We start from the raw sequence: 23770 nt of genomic DNA on the forward strand, positions 1-23770 counted from the left end.
TAAAGGGAGCAAGCGGAAGAAGAATGCACACCTTAGAAGACCGACTGCATGTATGCAGCTCGTAATTATGCTTATAGAAACTGTTTATACAGTTAGATGGTCGTATTTAATTGTCTATTTAATCGGAAGTTCATATTGATGCGGTGGGAACTGGGTGAACTTAAGGGTATGCGCTGTATAGACATGAAGCTGGACTGGTCATACTCCCGGCTTCCGTCGAGTTCGCGTCAAAGCGCTTGACGTCAGCATAACAACAACCTGTCATGACAGCTCGTATGGGGGAAAAATTAATCGATTAAAGATTTGATCTTGAGTTACATAAAACTGGTTTCTCTTGGATGTGGGATTCCTGCTGAAAGGTAAGAGTTGAAAACCGTATAACCGCGAAACAAACCCTGTACGGGACAGAAGCTAAACTAAACCTCAGTGAGCTGTGTGGAAAATAAGCTAACGTAGCGTTAGCTGGTTTTTCTTTTCTGTGGTTAACAAATGTCGAGGCGACTCTTTCAGTCCCACAATTGTTACAGAACTAACCTACAAACTAGCTGCTGGTTATATCGAGTGAGTGAGCTTTACTGTCTTCAAACTAGCCAGCCACCCGGCATTAAGCGACAACATCGCTTACTGAGCTAGCTTAGCCATGCTAGCATAGCAGCGATCTCTTGTCTGCTGGTGACCAGAGTTAGCAGCATTGTCCGTGTGTGTGCTTGTGTAACGGCTGTATTTAAGTTTTAGTGAGTAAAACAATAGCAATATAGTTTGTTAATACTGTTCGTCTACAGCTTTCAATGTAACACTGCGCTTAAATGCAATGCTAAGGACCGCGGCTGTGTGATGTTTGGTGATAGCCAGCTGTGCTGCTCATTGACTCGCCTCTGATGTCCGTCACATGAATAGTTAACTCGCCGGCGGTGCAGCCACCTCGCTGTAGTTTTCAGCTGTGAGCGCAGTCAGCAAATTAAACGGATGCCTTTTGGGTGGCATCAACCCACTGCACCTAATTCGCTCAAGACGCGCATTGCAGGTGCATTGCAGTGATTGTTCACTGAAACTGTGTCTCTGTTCTTGTTGTTGTGTGTGTGTGTGTGTGACCCCAGGACGGACGGGGCATTCTTAAACCTGTCGTTTAGCCAGCCGAAGAGACGGGGAACAGGATAGGGAAGCAGGGCGAGGCGGGCCCCGCGGAGCCGGTGGAGAAGATGGCCGGCAGCCCGGAGAAGAGTTCCACCGCGCAGGAGCTGAAGGAGCAGGGAAACCGGCTGTTCCTCTGCCGCAAGTACCAGGAGGCTGCTACGTGTTACAGTAAAGCTATTGTGAGTAATTTCTGACACAAATGCTGCAGTGATGTCGTTGTTTTCTTCTTCTTTTATTAAATCTAAGTGAAACGAAGTGGATGCAGATTCCCTCTGGATGAAAAATGAGGTTACAATGCCCTGAGGTTACAATGCACGTTTATTGTCCGCTGATTCTCTACAGAACCGTAATCCATCCGTGGCAGTATACTACACCAACCGAGCTCTCTGCTATGTGAAGCTGCAGCAGCATGACAAAGCCCTGGCAGATTGTAAGCATGCGCTGGAGCTGGACAGTCAATCAGTTAAGGCACACTTCTTCTTGGGTCAGTGTCACCTGGAGCTGGAGAACTATGATGAGGCCATCGGGAACCTACAGAAAGGTCAGAAAAAACTCCCTGGTGAAATTCATGGTGAAAATGCTGCTGGTGCATTGCACAAATTTACTCGTGCAGTTCCTCATTTATGTGAAAGTTAATTTGTTAAGATCAGTGAGGCCTCAGAGGGTTGGGAGCACTTCTCTGAGGCACAGCATATGTTTGCATGAGCTGTTGTCAGTGTAATGATATGTTAGAAGGAAAGAAAGCTGGAATTTTGTCTCCACTCAGTGTTATGGTTGCTTCTCTTGGATGAAGCTTCACTATATAAAATGATGTATGAATGTACGGTTATGAGACTTTACAGAAAGTAATTCAGTGATAATTTAAACGCCAATCTAATGCTAACCATGATTTGTGACTACTAGTTTCGCTTAGTTTATAAAAAACTGGAAGCCCACCTATTACTCAGTCGTGAAAAATGGACCAAAGTAATTCCACAACTGAATGAGAAATAAATCACTTTTCAAAAGTGGAATAACTCACAGTATAGGAGAGCCTTTCACCAGTTTAGCAAACTTGTTTTGGGATGTTCCTCCCTGCATAATGCATAAGTCATAAAAAAAAAAAAAAAAAGTGCACATAAACTTAAATATGCCAGCCTGTATCTTTGGCAAGTTTGGCTTGCAGATATTTCTGCAGGTCGAACTCTCTGCAGACTCCCTGAGCGCTTTATCGCAGTGCTTCGTGCAGCTGCTGACTTCCAAGTCAGCCCATGGCTTTGTTGTGGGCTGCAGCTGATCGATTAAGAAGAAAAGTACACAAAATATGTTAGATAAGTGCAGGTCATGGTTAGTCACTGTTAATGCAAACACTGATAGTGAATCTTAGGTGGCTACAGTTTAATCATGAACAGAAGAGAAACTCAGTTTGTTCTTTGGAGGAACTTTTTTTTTAATATCAGCTTTTAGCAAACTGGCATTCTTTAATGGTTACACATGGCTAATTACATTATTATTACACATGGCTATTGCCAGTGCTATTTCCCATATGTATTTACATACCTGCTCTTTACAATAACATGATACCTCTGGCCTGTCTATAACATCAGTACGCTGATTAGTAATAGAGCTGCAAATCAGAGGGTTAGTGGGAACACTGCTGGATGTTTGTATTGTGGATTCAGATCTGTCGCACTCCTAATGAACATCTTTGAACCTACCTTGTGCAGATATTTTGAAGGCAGCATTTTAACTGTAAAGCCACGTTGCTGTAGCGGTGTTTTTCTTTTACAGCTTATAACCTGGCAAAAGAACAAAGGCTGAATTTCGGAGATGACATCCCCAGTGCTTTGCGCATTGCCAAGAAAAAACGCTGGAACAGTATTGAGGAGAAGCGCATCAACCAGGAGAACGAGTTACACGCCTATCTGACCAAACTTATACTGGCTGAGAAGGAAAGGTGAGGCTTTGAAGCACCACATTCTAATGTTTATTTTGGTAATTTGGCAGGTAGGTGTCATTTTGTCTTGCATGGATAAATTTAAATTAGCTTCTTATTTTCGCAGAGAATTAGAAGAATACAAAGAAAAACAAGATGACAATCAAAATGGAGGCGACGCTGCCAAGATCTCCTCAAAACATGTATGTTTTTACATTTTGTTTACTCTTTGTAATTAGTGTCACCCTAATGAACAAATATTAAACTGGTGTGTTTTTTAAAATGAAATTGAATATTCATTCATATGTCCGGTTGTTCTGAAACCCTGACGTGGAAAGGACAAGTATCTAATGGATATGGATGAGCTCTTCTCTCAAGTGGACGAGAAAAGAAAAGTGAGTACGATGTTTAACTAATGCTTTGTACTCGTGCAACGCTGACAAATCCATGATTAGCCTACAGCTTGGCTAACACAGACAGATGCTAACAGTACACGCATACCTACATCACACTGTAAATACACACATTTGTTTCTGTCTGCAGTCAGGCTACATGCTAACATAAGGCTTGTGATCTCTTTAAAAATCCACTTAGACTTCAGATAAACAGCTACTTTTTGTTTTCGACTGCTGCTGTTCCTACGGTAACGGTCACTGCGTGTGTGCCAAGGCTCTTGCTATAGATAGTTGTCGGCTGTGGCAATTGTCATGTAATTGAAACGACACTGGCGTGTCTGCCGAGTGTTTCTCTCCCGTCTGGCTCTGCTTAGATAAAAGTTGATTCAAAAAAGAGTTTCAACTTCAGTAGCTTCGGGTTTGTGGCACTTCTGTCGACATAATATATAATTGGTATAGAAAAAAGAAAGAAAAGGGTGAGAAAGGAAAACAGATTGCTGTGGCTATAATTTGTTACCATTTTATAGCAAGAAAAAATGAACAGTTTTAAGCTGTGACTCTAGGCTCTGAGAGTTTACACCATGGGCCACATAAACCCACTTTCATGTTAAGTGGGCCCAACCATACGAACTCTCTCTCCATCAGTCTAAGAAGTTAAACTGAAAATTACAAAAAAAATCCCAGAAATTTCTATTGTAGAAAGTGAAAAAACTGGAACTTTTTTCTCATCTAATTGTTTATTTCTTACTCAGTTACTTTAGTGTAATATGAATGGCCATGTTGGAGGTCTTTTTCAGTAGGAAATGTTATAAAACTTGTGATAATACAGTTAAAAGTTCAATATTTACATTTTCTGATGCCATCCAGTGGGCCGGCTCAGAGTCTTTGCCGGGCCAATTCTGGCCCCCGGGGCTTGTGTTTGACACCCCTGATTTTAGGGGATCGAGCCATGAACAGGATCTCTCAGTGTTAGGTCAGAGTGACGCTTTGTATTTTGTTTGTTCCCGTCAGAAGCGAGAGATTCCTGATTATCTTTGTGGGAAGATCAGTTTTGAGCTGATGAGGGAGCCCTGCATCACACCCAGTGGGATCACCTATGATCGCAAGGACATTGAAGAGCACCTACAGGTGAAATGATTGTTGCTTACAGTGCTGTGCAAAAGTCTTGAGCCCCGCTTCTTGACTTTTTTTTTTTTAACGGTCTTAAGCAATAGTTCTTTAGGCTTCCTGAAGCTCTTTCAACTTCTTTCTATGGGCACCTGCTGCTTCTTCACTCAGTATTCATATGAATGCCTTTTTGTTTTGTTTTGTTTAAGCAACATAAAGCATAAAAAAGCACCTAACTCAAAGGACAAACCAGTGCTGTGTCTACACATAACAGACAACTGAGCAAAAACACTATTTAAATTGTATCTTTAAGCTCTTTTTCACTAGCAGCCTGTCTCATAAACGCATCATTTGTTCCAATTCTTGTGATTGAACCTATGAAACATGGTGAATGAATCCAAATCTTTCTGGTTCAGATTGTCATCAGTCGTCTTGACGACTACTTAAAGAAACGACAAAAGCTGAGACTGTGTTCAGTCTGTGCTGTAAAATAAAGATGGTCATGCCAAATATTGAAGTTCGAGCTCCCTAGAATTGTACAAACTCTCTTTTGCCTTCTGTCCTGTATTTCAACGTATGCTGCACATTTATAATTAATGTATAATTAAAATAAGGGTAAAGGAGGACCTGTAATGTCCAGCAGCACGTTTTCATTCTGCCAGAGTAGCATTTCATAGCGCAGGTGTGCTGCTTTTTTTTTCTTATTTTCATATAATCATCCATTGATGCTAACACTGTGTCTTAACGTGTTCCCTGTGCAGCGAGTTGGTCATTTTGACCCAGTCACCAGGAGTCCCCTGACCCAGGATCAGCTGATCCCCAACCTGGCTATGAAGGAAGTGATAGACGCCTTTATCCAGGAGAACGGCTGGGTGGAGGACTACTGAGGAGAGAGCTCCCATTTCTCCTTCATGCCCCCAAACCCAACTCAAAGCCTGGATAACACAAGACTATAGAGAACAGATCACCCCTTGCCTGGATATGTGCTTTACACAAGCAGGAAAAGCCACACTAAGGACTACCAAACGGGAGCCACGTATCTTGGTCTGCCTCCTCTCCCTCCCATTTGCTCCTCCCTTATCTTCACCGTCTGAGGCATCCATGGCCTGCCGCTCCCTTTAAAACCCCCTTTCATTCTGCTCCTTCTAGTCTTTCTCTCTGACTTCCTCTCTGTCACGATGTTTCTGGTCTTTTCAAACCCGACTCCTTTCTCTACTCAAATATGGGCCTCTCTCTCAGGTCCTCCCTCTTCTTCTCTCTTTCTCTGAGTGCCACAGTCGTCGGAAAGCATCACCATTGCACTCCAGTGTTTCACACAAACCATCAATTATTTTAAAAAAAGAAGAAAAAAAAAATCCACACTTTTGGTGGCAGAATTGATGAAAACATTGGCTTATTTGATGTTTACTCTAGTATTTTCTAGTCACCTTTTTTCATTAAGTAATTTAGCATTCATCCACTTCTTAATGTACATTTATCGAAGTGGTAACTAAAATGCCAAAAACCTGTCGCGAACGAGGGTTGTTTGTATGCAAGTTTTAAAATAATCGATAATCGGAAAGGGAAACGAGTCCCTTTCTCATACGGCCACCTCACCACAGTGTAAGTTTTTATTAGTTTGTTTAGTTTTATTCACATATCAATCACACCCCATTACAGACAATTGAGATGAACTGAATGTATTCATTATATATTCCTTAGGTTTGGACTTAACCTTCAGTAATTCAAGATGCTTTTTTTTAAGTATCAGGACAATGTTAAGGTTTTTATGGCGAGCCTTGAACTGAAAGGCCTTTAAACTGGAAGCAGAAAACAAAATGCTGTATTACAAAAAAACCCAATAAATAATGTGTTCTTTCTGCTGGATAATAATTTAAAACCTTTAAATGTTTGAATTGGACCGATTACATCAGCTGCTTTGAGGACTGGTCCGTGATGTCTGTGTCTCGTGCTGTTTACCTGGTATGACAGTGGACGCTCGCATCAAGCATGAAGTGAATTTTGTTCTCCTTTGTATCAAAATGCAAAGATAAGCTGTGTTTCTGGGGTTTTTTGTTTTTCCACCTTCTCGCTGTTGATTTTTATGCACCTTCTCCTCACAGTTTCGAAGAAATCGGCTGCAGAAGCTTGCGGAAACCAATCGCCTGTGTGAACCTAACTTTAAAGTTTAAGAAAGTTAAAGTTCCCCAGCATCGTGGCCCCCCCCAACCCGTTTCACAGAAATGCTGGAAGAGTTACAAAACCGTATCTCATCTGTACCTCAGTCTCTCTCTGTAAACCGCATTTTTAGTCGAGTGCTGTTAGTTTACAGGCTTTTTCAGCTGAATGTGTCTGTGTTGAATTAGGCCTGCTAGTGGATTGTATTGGGCTGCAGGTGGTGTACATAATTTGCTGGTGTATTTCAGGTTTTATTTCTTGACAAAATATTCATTTTTTTTTGTCATGTTCTTTTTTTTTTTTTTTTTTTTTTTCTTGAACTCTTAGAGCTTGAGAAACTGTATTAAATGTAGATATGTTGATAACATAAACACCTGATTCAGTTTTTGTTTGTCCCCATTAAACCGTGAACTACGAGGTCGTTTGTTCTGGTGTTTCTGTTTATTTAAACAAACAAAAATTCATTAAAGAACACCACACAAAATTCCAGCTTTACAGCTCGTGATTTTAATCCTGCAATAAATGCTGATTTGGTGAATCTTATATTTGGTTTTTATTCTTTAAGGCATCACTGTGCGTTTGCGTCTGTAGTAGGCTGTAGTTTGATTCGATAGTGGTGTTTTTTTGGTTTTTTTTTACATGAGAATGAAAGATGTTTAGATTTTCTTCCTGCTGCATTGCGCAATTTCCCTATTTTTGAATTTCAGATAGCAACTTTCAGTGTCTCTTTAAAATTGTGAAATCTGCATTAAAACCTACATAGTTTTAAAGCTGAGGCTGATAATTTATCCATTTTCTACTGCTTATCTTGGTCCAGGTCAGATGGGTAAAGTGTTTATTTAAAGTACTTTGTTGGTTACTTTTGGAAACTTGTGTGTGCTACTGAAAACTTTTTTAACTCAAGTCTACTCAGCCATTTACTTGTGGATTTTATGGTGCATAAAGGGACAAAGTGTCATACGCATTAACATCTATCTAGACCTGCTAATTATGTGCTGTTGACTTGTACTTCCAGCAGGTTTGTGCCACGCAAAGAGTATACTGCCAGGAGGCTGAGGGGCAGTAACTAACATCCACTGTTCTGTCACAGTTCTTGAAAAACCTGTTTATCCATATTTTTTCTTCCAGTCAAAGGGAAAACTATTCTAGCCGTCGTAAGAGGAGAGGTGGGGTGCATCCTGGAAGAAACTAAATTGCAGTGTTGCAACACACCGGCAACCTATCCAGGGGTGCCCAACTGCAACCCCGACCTGGTGAGGGAGGAAAGGAAGGAGTTACAAATTGTTATGAAAAATCAACAAATAACCAAGTATTTCACAGTCTAAAGCACGTGTAACGACGAATGGACCACCAGCTGAAAACCTTTAAGGTTTGTCTGATGCAAGAGCTGCTGTAATTTTCATGCGTTCATGCTAGAGACTCTGATGTAAACACTCCATGCTAGTTGATGGTGATGCAGACAGAAATAGATGAAACAATGTGAGCGTGGCTCAGTCACATGTACAGACGGTGTCACTCAGCCCTCACACACCAGGCCTATTGTCAGAGCATCTTTGAAAGAGCTGACGTCAGGGCCTGTGCAAGGAGGGAAGAGGACCAGGCACGGGTCACTGTTGAGTGGGAAAGAGTTGGCAGCAGAGAACATCAACAACACAACATTAAAATGGTAAGAAAAGCAGTTTTTCTCTGTAATTTTGCACATGCTTACATTTTTCTTTAATATAATTCAATAGTTCAGTAATTGATATCAGTCCGGAGCTGCTGTCAGATGCTTGTTCGTGTGTTGCAGAGCGTCAACGCTGTGAAGTTTGGTGAGGCTCTGCTGGGTGTTTTATTGCTTGTGACTTTCTCCTCATCCACACAAGGTATGGATTTAAAAACTACGTTTTATAGGCAAAAAAAAGTCTTTTTACCAAAGTTTGTGAACAAAACCCATCGCTAGAGATTGATCAAGCTATTTATTCCTTTTAATCATACCTAAATTTTCCATATACAAAGTCAGTTTTGAATAAAATAAATAAATAAAGGTTTTTGGTAGTTTCTCATAAGCTTCCCAGCTCGTTTCTTATACTTCAAACTGAAGGAATAAGAACAGGATTACTGATTTGCTGGAAAGCGTAGTGATGACCGAGCTTTGGTGTGCAGGCCTTAACATAAGAAATGCTGTGAGTCCAGACAGTCACAGACTGGTTTTGTCTTTCCATACAACTGACTGCCAGATGTCCACAGACATATCTCGTTTCACGTTGCATGTTTATATTAATGTCTGTGCTCTAAAATTAAAGTGAGTTTTTTCTTCCTTCAAATCTCCAATAGTCGAACATTTTGTTTCAGTCGTTTTCAGCCTTTAATGATCAAATTTGTTTGAATCTGGTACGCCTGCTATCTTTTAAAAACTATTGCTCATTTAGTCCAGGTTTTAAAAATTTTTTTTTGATGAACTCACTTGCCACTTTATTAGGTACATCCTGTTAGTTCCAGGTTGGACTCACTTTCATCCTTACTGCCTTAAGCTGAAAACGTTTTGGTCCTTACAGACATGACAGCATCATGTTGCAGATCCATGATGCTAATCTTCAGTTCCACCACATCCCAAAGGCACACTTTTGGACTGAGATCTGACTGTATTTAGTGAACTTGTGGTCATGTTCAAAAAACCAGTTGCAGATGATTTGCGCTTTGTGACATAGAGCGACATCTTGCTGGAAGCAGCCATCAGAAGACGCGTACACTGTGGACATAAAGGGATGGATTTAGTCAGGAACAGTACTTAGGTAGGCTGTGGCATTTAAATGATGCTTAGTCGATACTAAGAGGCCCAAAATGTGCCAAGAAAATACGCCGTCTGCTTTAAGATTCAACATGTTGGTCATTAAGATGCTCTTCTGCATACCTTAGCTATGACAAGTGGTTATTTGACTCTCTTCTTATCAGCTCTAAGCTGTTTGGACATTCTGATCTGATGCCTGACGACAACAAGGCATTGTCACCCAGAGAATCGCCGCTTGCTGCATATTTTCTCTCACTCTCACTCTCGGGCATAAAATCAGACCACTCTCTATAAACCCTGGAGATGGTTTTGTGGGAAAATCCCAGCAGCTCAGCAGTTTGTATAAACACTTAGACCAACAAACACGTTCAAAGTCACCTAAGTCACCTTTCTTATCCTTTCCGATGCTCAGTTTGAAATTCACCATGACCATGTGCACATGCCTAAATGAAATGAGTTGGTTGATGTATTTGCATTAAGTAGCAGGTAACAGGTGAACCTAATGAAGAGGCCGATGAGTGTATATGTTGCATTTATTTGAACTAATTCGCGGTTATTTTAAAGCTTGAGAATCTGGTAGCCTTGTGTACTGATAGGCAGTTTAAAAACAGCTTTAAAAAAATTACTTTTATTATCTCACCTTTATTGGAACGATTAGAAAAGCTTTGCATGATCGTACCTGTATGTCATAAACTCACAGATTTATCGTCTTGTTAACCGCAGTGGGTCTGAGCGACAAAGTCCTGGTCTTCCCCTATGAGACGGACTTCAGCTACGTGGCCTTGATCCCTCAGAAGGAGATGGGGCTGAAGGCCTTCACCCTCTGCATGCGTGTGGCCACCGAGCTGCCGGAGGAGCGACAGATCATCCTGTTCGCCTACCGCACAGCAGACTACGATGAACTCAACGTGTGGCGCGAGAAGGACGGGCGCATCTCCTTTTACCTGAGCGGCGATGGCGTCTTCTTTCACCTGCCCCCACTCACCACCTTCCGCACCAGCCTCTGCCTCACCTGGGAGTCGCGCACCGGCCTCGCCGCCTTTTGGGTGGACGGGAAGCGTAGCACCTACCAGGTCTACAAACCCGGCCACACCATCCGTCCGAAGGGCACCGTCCTCCTGGGGCAAGATCCAGACAAACACCTGGGAGGCTTGGAGGCCACGCAGAGCTTTGTGGGGGAAATGACGGATCTGAATATGTGGGACTACGTGCTCTCCAGGAGCATGATCCAGGGCTGGCACTACGGACACAAAGTCCCCAAAGGGAATATCTTCGACTGGGCCACCATGGAGTACGAGGTAACCGGGAATGTGATGGTGGTGGATGATGACTGACTCAATTTGAAGTCCAGAGCAGAGACGGATGAGGCTTTGGAGGCCGGTGTGGGACTTGCGTGTCTTCTTTTCTTTCTTAGATTCAGTGTTTTATTTTGTGACCATTTAACTGTTCTGACGTGAAGTTCTTCACATTAACGTTACATTAAAAACAAGGTAAATCTCAAACTCAAGAGTTGATGTTGCCAGATATGTCCATAAGGGGGCACTCTATGCCAGTTCACACCATTACAGCAAGCGGTCTAAAATTAAGCATCAGCTATATATCATCTTTTTTTTTTATTAATAAAATCCAGATTTATTTAAATGTGTCAATTTTAGTTTTGTTTGCATATTTCAAAGAGAAGTGGCAAATGACTAAGACAACGCCTTACACCATAATGCTTTCAGCAGCTGTTAATAATATAGAATTTAAACTCAAAGCTGCAATGCAACTTCAAGTTAAGACAATTATTTACAAATAAAGATATGTATCTGCAGAATTAAACACGCTGTAAGAAAAACACATTTGTCAGTCTGTAACGTTGAGGTAAAACCGTGGAGGAGATACTGGAACAGCGAGCAGAGGCAGGTATTATTTCTGCAGGAGACCAAATGATTTAAAGCACACCGAGAGACAAATAGCAATCACTGTGTTTGAAATCCATTGCCGTTACCTTGCCTTTGGTTAGCGCGCTCACTCATGAATTTTCCATGTTTCAGCTGATGTAAGAGCGCTTTTGGGTCTGAAATAAAAGCCGTGTGCATAACTAATAATGTTTGTTATTAAAGAGAGTGCTCCATCTTTGAACTCTGGCAGCTTCCTCTTCATAATCGTCTGCTTCTTTTTCCACACAAATTAAAGAGTTTTTGCTCAGCTCATATATGGCGATATGGTTCAGCTCCTGATAGTAGGGCAAAAAAAAATCACATTTTTATAGAAATGACATATGTGCCTCTCAAATCAGTGTGTTACCATTCTCCTGTACCCCAGGAGTAAAATCTCACTTTTAAGCTTAAGTGACAGCTTCTCATGTGGAGTTTAAAGTTGACATTTTTACCGATGGAAATTTACAGCACGGCGAACAAACCTAAGTGTTACTTGCAGAAATCGAGTCGTATGGAGTTGCTTCACTCACAAAGACGCCTCAGAATGAGCTCAGGGTCAGATCTCCTCCATCCAACTGTAACACAGTAACCCTGAGTTCCAGCGCGTGCTGGCCCTGCCTGCCTGCACCACCGCCGTGACCTCCTTGCAGAGACGGCGGAGAAGTTTCCAGCACTCAAGCCCATGCAGGCTTCCTTGAGGGTGGGAAAGTGCTGCGTTCTTGTGTGTGTGTGTGTGTGTGTGTGTGTGTTTATTCTGACCAAACCAGCCGTCGGCTCTCTCGCAGCAGCTAAATAAGGAGAAGGCAGGGCCAATGAGTTCTGACTGCGGGTCAGCAGCCAAATGTTCCACCTTCTTGGATGTTGCAATGCATCAATCGCAGTGCCCACTCACTGTGTGGTAACACCTTTGTAGACCATCTGCCCATGCCTGGCTTCTTAGCCCTCTGGTACACACACACACACACACACACATATAAAAAGAGCCTGATTTTTCCTTCTTTTTGCATCTCTCCCCAAGAGGGATACTTCTTCTTTTATAGATTCTTATAAATTTCTACCAATATAGTTTATATTGATAGAAATTCCAGTTTCAAAACTTATAAGATGTTACATAGTGACAGTGATATGACCCCTAACAAAGACAGACAAACACGTCTTCAGCTAGTAAGTGTTCATTTCTCCTAATTTATCTCCAATTCAGTACATTTGTTTGCTTTGCAGATGAGATGACACGTAGGGACCACACCCTCGCATTTCTGCAGCAAAGGAGGACTTGACATGAGGACAAAATCAGTGGCCTCCCCACAGAGAGGATAATTATTCCCTGTGTCCCCGTGCGTTGCATGTATAATCCAACTGTACAAACAGTTGAGGGGCCCCTCGTCCCGCTTGCGGACAGTGCTGCCAGCTCGGGCCCATGAGATCTGCATATTGGCCCACGGTGCTGGGGAAGCTGTCGGAGGCGAGGCGGTGCCACTGAGCGCATGTTTGTGCGCACGGAGCTGGTGAAGATGTTTTCCACGTGAGAGGAGATAGACGGCAAGAGGGAGCCCCGTGCGAGCCGGCGAGGGGGAGACAGAAGGAGGGCCGTTCTGGCTTCCTTCAAGCAACTCCAAATAGATTTCCAGGCAAAACATATCTGCATACGCAAGACAGTGCTACGAGCTATCCGAGTGAGCCGTGGCATGTGTGCACTGAACAGATGGGTAATTTTTTTAGAGCTTTCTTGCAGAAATTTCAGCCCATTAAATTGAGGATCTTGGGCATTATTCAGCCTGCTTTTTTTCCCTCTTCCTTTTCATAAGGCGCAGAAAGAATTATCCCGCTTTGTTTGACAGATTTAGTGCATGACGTATGAATCAAAAATATGAGATGAAATCTACAGATTCTCAACATAAGCTTGGGAATTCAATCACCGACAAAAGCATATGACATATATGAAAGTCTAGCAGAGGGCGGAGAAGACTGTCACTTCTGCAAAGACGTCTGTCACTACAAACTTTACAAAACTGAAAAAAAAGCTTGGGGAAAAAAGTGCACTTGGCCACAATAAACCAAATAAGCATGTGCACAACCGGGTTTTTATACAATCGTATGATTTTCAAATCTATGACCAAAATCCTGATGTGGGGGCTGAAGATGTGACCTGATTGTCAGGTCGCTCTTTCTTTCTCTCTCCCTCTCTCTCTTAGAGGTTGTGATCTGCCAGAATGGGCGTTAAGTCCTCACCCTCTGGGCTGTATGAAAAATTCACCAGGCCTTCCCATTAGAGTCAGTCTGAATCAGGGAGCAGGCGTTACAGCGGCCACTCGCATGACACTTTTATCACTCGGCATTTAGAGACGCAGATGTTACGTTTATAAAAACACAAAACCACAGCAGAGGTCGTTTCTTCAGTTGAGCCGAGCGTCTTCTGTGTGATCAGCGGTGGAGTGATGCATTAGAGTCCCGGTGCAGGATTTTCACACTGATGGTGCGAGACCTGACCTTTTCCAGGAGTGAGTGTGTGAGAGCAGTTGGCTGTGTCCGCTGTGATACCTCCAGGCGGGACACCTAACACCGTACTGTCTACCTCTGAGTGCACTTCGTGTCCTATGTCGCTGTGTTTAAGGTGGAGGTGGGGGCGAATAGGGGTGGGGGCGTACCTGACAATAGCCCTATAATAAATAATATGTTCCGGCACTGTTTCAGAGGGGTCGGTCCCCTGCAAAGGCCACAAGTATCAGTGTCACTGCGTTACATTTAGGGGTAAACCTTTTAGAATTAAAGGGAAATTGCACTAAATTTAAATGTAAAGTCTGTTTTACACACTAATGGGGACTAGAGTATGTGATATATTCTGGAGGGTTTTTTTTAAGTCTTTCTCCTATAAACAAAAATTAACTGTCAAATGCAGAAAAAGAAGAACATTCATGCTCATTATAGTTTGAATATATACACAGTTTTGATCTGAAAGAGGCTCAGATCAGCTGCTCCTCTGGGCTCAGCTTACCTCTGTATTATGTGACGCATTTGGGAATGTTTGGAGGGTCACTTATAGCCAGAGATGGGCAGTAACGCGTTACTTGTAACTGTAATCCGATTACTTTTTAAAGTAACGAGTAAAGTAAGGGATTACTATTGCAAAAAAGGTAATTAGATTACCGTTACTTTCTCATAGGAACACTGCGTTACTGCGTTACTAAAACCATGATTTTTTTGCGAGAACGTCTCATGACAGTGACGTAAGTGAGTGCGACGTTGGTGACAACAGCTGTGTGCAGATCAACAATGGATAATATATGGAGTGCGGGAGAGAGTATGAGCGTGCAGCGTTTAAAGCGTGGAAGTACTGACCTTACTTTAAGTTTGATTCCATAAAAAGTGACAAAAACATTAGCGTCCATTAGCATTGTGCATGGGAAGAAAACTTATTTTTACAGCGAAAAAACCCCCCCTAAACTTCCGAGCAAGAACGGAGTGCGCAACGACGTAATGGGAAATTCACAGAGAAACTCACGGATTCTTCCACTGACCGCTGCGGCACACCTGCACCAGGGTAAACCTCCGCCTACCCTACTCCTGCTTTACAGGTGAAAATAGAGCAAAAGGACCGCTGAGTCTTTGATTTTATTTATTTTCTGCTGTGTTTTACTTGCATCTATTTGAAAGAGTGAGTGTAAACACACAAAAAAAATATTTTATGTGCTGGAATGTGCAGAAAATAGGTTCAAATATTAAACAAATTTCTTCCAGTCAGAGAATGTTGCATATAATTTAATTTTTACTTGATGCATGAAGTTAAAAGATTAAAACTAATAAAACAAGTTTTAAAAAGAGACTTTTCCATTTGATTACATTTTGTATGATGGATTATGCAGAAAAAGTAGAATTGGGCTGAAAGATCTATCGCTTTATCACCTATTCAGGTTGTAAATCGTGTTTTTAAAAAGTAACTAAGTAATTAATTACTTTTGAAAATAAGTAATCAGTAAAGTAACAGGATTACTTTTTTGGGGAAGTAATCAGTAATTAGTTACTGATTACTTTTTTCAAGTAACTTGACCAACACTGCTCATAGCCACAGCTTATGTATTTGAACATTAGCCGGTTGTTAAATATGCTTTTATTAGAAGCCAATTCAGTGAAGTCCCCCTTAAATTTTGTTTAAAAAACTATTTATTGGATTTATTGCAAAAATAGCCAAATAGTCACTGATTTCAGTTTCTGAAATGTGAAAATTTGTCTACCTGTATTAAATTCATATGAGAGCAGCACAGTTATCAGTCATGTGACAGGGATATTACTGTTCTCAATGCCACTAAATAGCCCACTGTATCAATATATTTAACAAAACCAGCAATATTCGGCCAGACATTTAAAGCATTCCCCTGCATCCGTCCACCACAACATATTTAACTGTTCCTGTCTGCTCCACCCCAAAGGAAAGCAGCATCAGAGGAGGAGAGGAGCGCGAGAGGCTCTGCGGTTGAATGCGTTGCGGCTTTTAGCTGTGAATTCCCCTCCGTCGCCTCTGGGCTGGCCTCTGCTGTGAACATATGAGCCATGCCACAGCGTGTGGTGCTGGGAGATGGTCCAGAGCCTCCTGATTAAATATTACAGCCGTCTAAATGGATGGAGATTAGCCTCTGTGGGAATGTTAGGGCTTAATTTACCCCCGGGCCAGATGTGTGTGTGTGCCTTTGTAGATGTAAAAGGCAGAGAGCTGTTGTTCGTGTGCCCCAGTGTAACGAGTCGGTAGGTCACTAGAGGATGTTCTGTGGTTTCACAGTGAGCAGCTTAACAAGATAAACAAGTTTAATCAACTTTAAGGTTTTATGTAATTTGCAGTTCTGCTTTTTAAGCTATGAAAATATATATTTTTTCCTCCCTTCTAGTCATGAGAGAAACGTACCACCACACAGGATCTGGTTAAATGGGACAGTTCTCATATAGTGTTATACTCATCCACTTAAAGTGCCACATACAGAACGTCTCATTCACACAAGCACTTTTTTCTACAGCCAAGCCCTTGAAGAAACTTGGGGTTCAGTATCTTCCCTGAGACTTGAGCAGCCAGGGACCAAACCACCAAACTATTAGTGGACAACGTGCTCGACAACTTCCTGAGTCACAACCACACAGCAGCCAAAGGCAGAAATTATTGTTTGTTTGTTTTTTAAAATTAATTTTAAAAAAAACAACAAAAAACTAAATTTTGTCTCATGAGGCTGAGGCTGCACAACTATACAACAAGATAATAAACCTGGGCAAAAAACATTACATTAAGAAAAATATTGTGTTTGTTACTCTAATTTGTTTAGCTGATAATTTGAATAAGCTTCCAATAGCTTTATGTCCAAAATGTATGAAACTTGGTGAGAAACAGATTCATAGATAAAAGAAAGAAAAAAAACATCATATGTTTGTCTGATTCTTTCTGGTTTTCACAACAAATGCAGCCGATGCTAAAGATATGACACCCCTAATCTGGCCTTAGAGGGCCTTTTATGACGAGTCTTCTACCCTGCATGTTTTTACTTATTTATTCCATGTACTGACACATTTTACAGCCTGACTTCACATTAGGACATGTAGTGTAAAAAACACGCTTTCAGTACGATAGTCCATTTCTAACAGGATAGCCAACACGGGTTCAGGGTTTTGGCAGTCGTGTCCTCCCTCCACAGAAGAGTTCACACCCCGGCATCCACAGTCACTTTGTTTGAGTGCAGATATCAGTCAGAGCAATTTATTCACACGTATGGAATAAATTACTGTCATCTTAATTGCGGTCTGTTCTCTGTGATCTGTTATGCCATCTCAACATTTGCTGTGAATTATTGATCACTTGGTTTTGTAGTTCACTGTGTTCAAAGTGCTTTTAAGGATGTGAGTACATGTTTTGAGGTCTTTGCATGTAAACCCGGAATTTTATTATTTATAAACGCGCATGTATGCTTTATGGAAAAAGCCGTCCGCCCGGTCTTGTCACCTTTATTGTGCGTGCTCTCACAAACACTGTCAGATAAACATATGTTCTTCCCAGTTTTCTTCTGCAGAAGTGTGCATCAGATGTATCACTCCAAGGCCTTAATTCTCTCTTAATTTTCCTCTCGTATTGGGCAAACACATTCATCAGACTCCACATATGTGTACAGCATCCACAGACAATGACTGTTGGATGTAAACACTCCACATGTGCACACGCACACAGAAACACCATGTCACACGCGCACAAACCCACACACACATGCGCGAGCACCCTGCGCCACTGGGCAGGGACTAGCCTGAAAGATTGAAAGCAATTAAAACTATCATCTGCAGTGGCTCTGGGCAGGCCTGTGGCTGCGAGGGGGGAGCTGCCACTGTGCATCAGCCTCTCAGTCTCAGCAACGCACAGCGACATGAGAGGAAGAGTCGCAGCCCTCTTCCAAACACACTGCCACAGCTCCTCTGGTAACATACGTGCATGCATGCTCACACGGGGCTTTGTCAAACTGCCACAAACACCTGATCGAGCTGCTGATCTTCCGCCTGCTCCCTACTCTTGCTGTCCTCTTCTGAAGGCATCCTATATAACACAGTCAAGTTGGATATCCGAGATGGATACCTCCACGTTTAGTGGCTGGACTGAGTTGTTTTGTAACACTCTGACATTTTGAGGATTTAGTGCAGGTACACTGTGCCCGGCTTCGTAATGGCCTGGCCTGAAGCAGGAGGAATCGACGTGTCTCTAGAGGTGAAGTCACACACAGTGGAGAGACGAAAAAGTTTAAGCGATATGAAACGATGGTGCAACGTGCCTTTGGTACCCAGATAAATGCTAGGGTTTTTTTTTTCATGTGCATACCAGCAGGAAAAGTCAGCAGAGCCTTGGGTACACGAGTTAGCAAACAGAGGAAATATCTATTGTTGCAGTAAGTACTGTTGTGCTTTGGGATTGTTGCATACAAGCGCACACACCTGCGCACACCTGAACACGGGGCTCATCAGTCTGATCTCATTAAGTGGGAGTACTGTAACTCCCAGCTGTTTAGGTCAAACTTGGAGCGGTTTACCTGCGTTCACACAGGAGCGGTGGCTGTCTGGTTCAGTCTGGACTGGCCCTTAACAAGTCTCCTCAGGACAACCAAACCGCCATTATCAACTACCGCTACTGCTTCTCTCCCTCTTCTTCTCCCTCTCCATTCTTTCTCTCCGATCGGCTCGCAACCTGTCACTCTCACTTAGCGTCGACATTAGCACCGGTGCTTTCCTCATCCTTCACCCCTCCCCGCCACCATCTCCCCTTGGTGCGTTTGAATACATATCTCCGATACTCAGCCCCTACTTAATTTGACAGGCCCCTGTTTTGTCAGTCTGACAGGCCCATAGCAAGACACTAATAGGCCACAGAGACCACCAGCAAAGGCACCAGCCAGGGCGGCCCCTGCGGTGCCAGTCCCCATCACCCTCTATGTCTCTCGGGGCGATCCAGGCAGGAGGGAGGAAGGGGACGAGGGGGTCATGGCTGGGATGGTCAAGCAGCGGTGCTGTCACACAAGTCCACAGCAGACTGGTCTAGGCACGAGTACTGACACCCATCACTGCTCCTCTGTAGCCCCCACCACCGTGCACACACATAAGAGGGTAAAAAGAGCAGCCAGTGGGGGTATCCAGGGATCTAATGATTGCACCTGCCACTCACAGCCATGGCTGCAGTCGTCACAGAGATGGTTGCTCTGCTTGTTTTAGTGATGGACCCACTGAGGAGCAGCTGCGACAGAGATGTTTGTGTGTGTTTCCCTTTAGGCCACCTGTCTGACTGATTGTAACCCGCTGAACTCTGATCACAGTTAATTGGTGGCCAGTAGTGCTGAGAGGTAGTACCCTAAATTTGAGACCATGGCTATTGTTTGTCTTTTGTTCTCTTCCCATACAGGTGCCACTGAAGGTATGACTTGATACTGACCTAATTCTCTTTAGTCGTCAGATATGCTCAAAATGGATTTTTTTTTTAGCCAAACTAATCTCGAAGTGGAATTATCAGAATTCCATCACAGAGATTTTTGGCCTGTTTTTGTATCAGTCTGCTCTGTTTATGGAACAGCTGCGTATACAGCCATACGTTTGTATACAGCAGATATGTTTCCACAAAAAAGAGGAAGAATTTCTTGATGATGCTATCACTTGGTAATTCCCTGACTTTTCTCCTGTAAAAATTTTAGATGAACTCAATAATTAATGCCTTTTGGTTTGATAGTGACAGCTTCAAATGTTCACACCTAGTTTTATGGCTCAGTACTTGTTTTGTCCATAGACTGTATACAAAAGATGGACATGTTACCCACAATGCCCTCCACGACATTGTTTCGTTAAGACCCATTTTGCCGTCTCAGATTCTTAAAGCCAGAAATGATACGGACGAGGAGGTTGAGCGCTAAGTAATCAGCTAATTATCACCTCGATTGCTAAAGTGGAAACATGAACACGAATAGAAACTTTTTGACAGTCTATTAGTTCAGCCAACCAGCCGAGCATATTAATTACCAAGTAATATCAACAGAGAAATCCAGTTCTGTGAGCCTACGATTCAAACTGACCACGCTAATTTTAAACTCTTTTGGAGCCAGTGGCATTCAACATTAAAATAACTGCAGTGTTTTGCTTTTCCATGTTGGCTTCATATTTCAGTCCCTGAAGCTGATGCTTTGTTTAGCCCTCATTTGTAAATATCTCCATGCTAACTCTAAGACATGGATCATTTTCATCGTTGTGCTCGTTTAACATTAGTATGTGAGTGTTGTTATAGTAAATGTGACATCTAAGCACCTACAATTATAGTAAAAAAGAAGTTACAGTGGCTTACCAGGACATAATCAAAATAATTTAGTTCGTAGTAGGTCTTAAAATGAGGTAAGTACAAGTACCTCAATCAAATCAACAACAACGTATGACATATCACAGCATGTCACTATTTATCTAACCAAAATTAAGCCAAAATGCAGAAGCAGTGTGTGAAAAACTAAGTACATCCTTACTGCTTTCATAGGAATTAAAAGAGGAAGTATTAAGAAGGTGTGAGCATCTCTATAAAGGCAGAAGTTTTGGCAGGTCTGGAGCATTCAGGCGAGGAGGTAAGACATCAGTAATGATCTTACAGAAGCAATCGCTACTGCTCATCAATCTGGGAAGAGTTATTTCACATTTACGCGTTCGAGACAGTTGTCAGTCTTACCAAGAGTGGACATCCCAGCAAATTCACCCCAAGGTCAGACCTTACAACGCTCAGATAAACTGCAAAAAAACCCAAAAAACAGAAAACAAAACAAGAGCTACAGGCCTCAGTTAGCAGTGTGGCTCATTTGGAACGAATGCCAGGAAAACATTACAACACAGAAAGGGTGTAGCGTCTATTTCACACATCTGTATGCACCTCTGTATTCATCTACTTATGAGCAAATGGATTCTTTTAGTATGGCATGTTGATAATATAATCTTTACTTATATAACAGAATGATATGGTTGATCATGTGATTTCAGAATCACTTGTGTAGTGTTTAATATTTTAAAGGTTTGTCATTGGTGTCAACATTTTTAAAAAATAAATAAAATGATTTCTTCAGTCACTTCAGTCAGATCTCTTTGAATTCTCCTTGTCCTTGATTTTATCTGGTAACATCCTGTGATAGAGAGAGAGATCCAGAGGATGTCATGGCTGGGATGAGAGCCAGAGTCATGGGGTCGGTTGGGGGGGGACTCCTGGGGTCTTTCGTTTAGTGAATTATTAAGGTTTACTAATACTTCATAAATCCCCTCTTTGTCCTGTCCATTACCGGCCTGTCACATCCTCTCGCCGCTGCTAGACTGACTCACTTGCTTCATCTAAATGACAGAAGTTAAACTGTGTTCCAGAGGAGATGGGGGTGAGGGTGGTGATGGGGGGGGGGGGGGGGGGGGGGTTGGAGCTGGGGAAGCAAGGAGGGGGCAACAGTACTCTGCAAGGAAGCCCCAGGGCTGGATGGCTTGGTGAGGGTGCACGTGGGCTCGGATTGTGTGCTTGTGTGTGCTGCTGCTTGTATATTTAGTGTTGCTTTGTGCGTCTCTCCTCTTAAAATGTGGGTAAATGTGTGAAAGTGGACCTAAGGACAGCCGAGCGACCGGGTGGATCAATAGAACGAGTCGGTGTGTATCATTTCTCAGGACCACGCATCCTCATTAACTCTCCACGCATCTACACCACCAGTTCATTCCCTCCCCTCCTCCATCTCTTCCTCCTCCTCCTCCTCCTCCCAAAACAGCAAACCTTGCCTCAGTGCGTGCCTGGCGGACTCTCTCCGCAGTCTCGACAGCCGAGCTGGTCGTTGCCCCGAGCGCTGAGGAGCTGTCGCCTCTCGTTAGTGTCACTGTGCCGACCCAGAGTCCTGCCTGCCTGCTCCTTGATTAGAGAGTGAGGTGGATGGAGTGAGTTTGTGTGTGTGTGTATTCAGTGCTACTCGACCCCCTCCTTCCTACCCACAGAGCTGCTTTTAAAGATCAGTGATTTTGGTCAATTGGCCTGGCAACTCCAATCCCACGTAAGGTCAGTGATGACTCAATGGACCGGTCAGTGAAGCAGGCTGTCATGTCACTAACAGTGTATCCATATTTGTGTGTGTGTGTGTGTATACACATGTGTATTTGTGTGTTTACAAGGGTTGTCAAGGCCCTCGACAAAATCAATGGCCAAAAAGAAAAATGGAAATCTATAACGCCGTGATCACAGTGCTGAAAATCCCTCAGGGTTCTTCTAACACAAAATCACACACTTGAAATCCTGCATTAGATCAGGTGGGATCAGAGATTATGTGTAGCTTCACATAGAAAGATCACAGCGCTGTGACCAACATTAAACTGTACTCATTTTTTGCTGCTTTTATTTCTGGTCACTTTTTTCTCCCATCTGTCATCTTTCCCACTGCTGTACACTCGTCTGTTTTAATGTTTTATGACCCTGTAAAGCACTCTGAGCTACATTTGAATGAAATTTTGCTATACGTATATCTCATGTTGACCCGAGAGCCTCAAATCTCTTTTTAAAGCAAACTCTCCAAAAATAAAAATAAACAATTAACCTCAACTATTACAGGTATCAACATGAATTAACAGAAAATGAGAAAAGAGAAGTAAAGTTCGGACAAACTCATCCTTTAACCTCACTGAACTAACTGTGATGGATGGTGGCTGACCTTGTGAAAAACTTTGGACTGCCAACTGTCTGCCTGTCTGCTGCTGGATACCCAGGTCAGTGAGTCCCCAGACCCTGGGGGGGCCATAAATACTGTGTGTGATTTCACTTCCTGTATGCCCTGCCCTGGGCACAGCTGTCCATCTCTGGACAATTTCTCTGCCCAAAGGGGCAGTCGACTGGCTCAGTGGACCTTGTATACACATGCTGCCCGTCTGTTTGGGGCTTTCAGAGTCAGACAACTTTGGTTGATTTTGAATTATACATGCTGATTTAGTCTGTGAAGTTTTATTGAATGGAGAGAGTAATGATACACTTCTTAAATCAGCAGAATTTTTTTTAACTGGAAGTTTAAAAAAGGGGTAATGTAGTATAGCGGCATATGTACAGAGGTTACATTACATTAGTTATATTTATTAGTACATATATTCCAGTGCAGAGAGGATAAGTGCAAATTACTTTAATTAGTACGTTAAAGGCGGTGGAGACGAGAACTCGTAGGCATTCACGTGCTGCACCTTCAGACTCAAAATAAAGAAGAACTGTATCAAAGATTTAAAGAGAAAACATGACCAGTATCTGTATAAAACCTCCCCCTTTCTGTCTCACCTCAACTCTCATATCCTGAACTCAAGTCTAGGACACAAAAAGAACACGAAATGCTTCCTTTTCCCTCATATTGTCATTGTTACCTTTTGTCAACAGATGCCTCTCCAGACAGCTGACAACAGCTGGTTATGAGCTAATGTTATGCTAGCTAATGTTGGGCTCAAGTGTCCTAAAGATCACAATCCTGATAACTTTTTCGATAAACATTGAATGAGAGTTTATTTGCTGATTGTCCAAATCCAACAATGTTAGATCCACTTTAAAGAAGGTTTCACTAACTCTGGCTAACAACAGCTAACAGAAGCTAGCAGCAGCTAACAGCAGCAAAACTTACTGACAGAAACGTTCAGAACATCCTCAACAAGTCACCTCAGTATTGCGGTCATCAGAAAGAAGTGAGCTTCACTGACTCATCGACATGTATCCTAATCTTTTCACAGAGTTTTACAGCCTCTTCCAGAGCAAACAGACGTGGATGTTTCTCACCTAGCATCGACAGCTGAGATAAACAACAGGGTGGATCTGGTCTAAAGTCACAGAAGGAAATGGCTGCACAGAAACTAACACCATGGT

The 23770-nt window shown here is 42.5% G+C and overlaps 2 protein-coding genes across 2 annotated transcripts; both read left to right on the top strand.

The window, feature by feature from the left end:
- The first annotated feature begins 223 nt into the window (after positions 1–223).
- Positions 224–7186, top strand: stub1 (STIP1 homology and U-Box containing protein 1). Its single transcript, XM_006801076.3, has 8 exons — positions 224–359; positions 1098–1313; positions 1477–1675; positions 2905–3070; positions 3177–3252; positions 3388–3444; positions 4456–4572; positions 5313–7186. The coding sequence occupies exons 2-8, from the start codon at positions 1200–1202 to the stop codon at positions 5436–5438; spliced, it is 855 nt and encodes a 284-aa protein (XP_006801139.1). The 5' UTR covers positions 224–359; positions 1098–1199; the 3' UTR covers positions 5439–7186.
- A 1020-nt stretch (positions 7187–8206) lies between these two features.
- On the top strand, positions 8207–11602 carry crp1 (C-reactive protein 1). Its single transcript, XM_006801077.2, has 3 exons — positions 8207–8374; positions 8498–8573; positions 10202–11602. Exons 1-3 carry the CDS (start codon positions 8207–8209, stop codon positions 10810–10812), a joined length of 855 nt encoding a protein of 284 aa, XP_006801140.2. The 3' UTR covers positions 10813–11602.
- The last annotated feature ends 12168 nt before the right edge of the window (positions 11603–23770 follow it).

The sequence above is a fragment of the Neolamprologus brichardi genome, chromosome 8 (assembly GCF_056152115.1).
Source record: "Neolamprologus brichardi isolate AB-2024 chromosome 8, ASM5615211v1, whole genome shotgun sequence".
Lineage (NCBI taxonomy): Eukaryota > Metazoa > Chordata > Actinopteri > Cichliformes > Cichlidae > Neolamprologus > Neolamprologus brichardi.

Excerpts from the sequence above, each read along its gene's own strand:
- stub1 (XM_006801076.3), top strand. The coding sequence starts at position 1,200 with ATGGCCGGCAGCCCGGAGAAGAGTTCCACCGCGCAGGAGCTGAAGGAG. Across the intron at positions 1,676-2,904 it reads CATCGGGAACCTACAGAAAG|CTTATAACCTGGCAAAAGAA; the intron begins GTCAGAAAAAAC and ends TTTCTTTTACAG. Across the intron at positions 4,573-5,312 it reads ACATTGAAGAGCACCTACAG|CGAGTTGGTCATTTTGACCC; the intron begins GTGAAATGATTG and ends TTCCCTGTGCAG.
- crp1 (XM_006801077.2), top strand. The coding sequence starts at position 8,207 with ATGTACAGACGGTGTCACTCAGCCCTCACACACCAGGCCTATTGTCAG. Across the intron at positions 8,375-8,497 it reads AACAACACAACATTAAAATG|AGCGTCAACGCTGTGAAGTT; the intron begins GTAAGAAAAGCA and ends CGTGTGTTGCAG. Across the intron at positions 8,574-10,201 it reads TTTCTCCTCATCCACACAAG|TGGGTCTGAGCGACAAAGTC; the intron begins GTATGGATTTAA and ends TGTTAACCGCAG.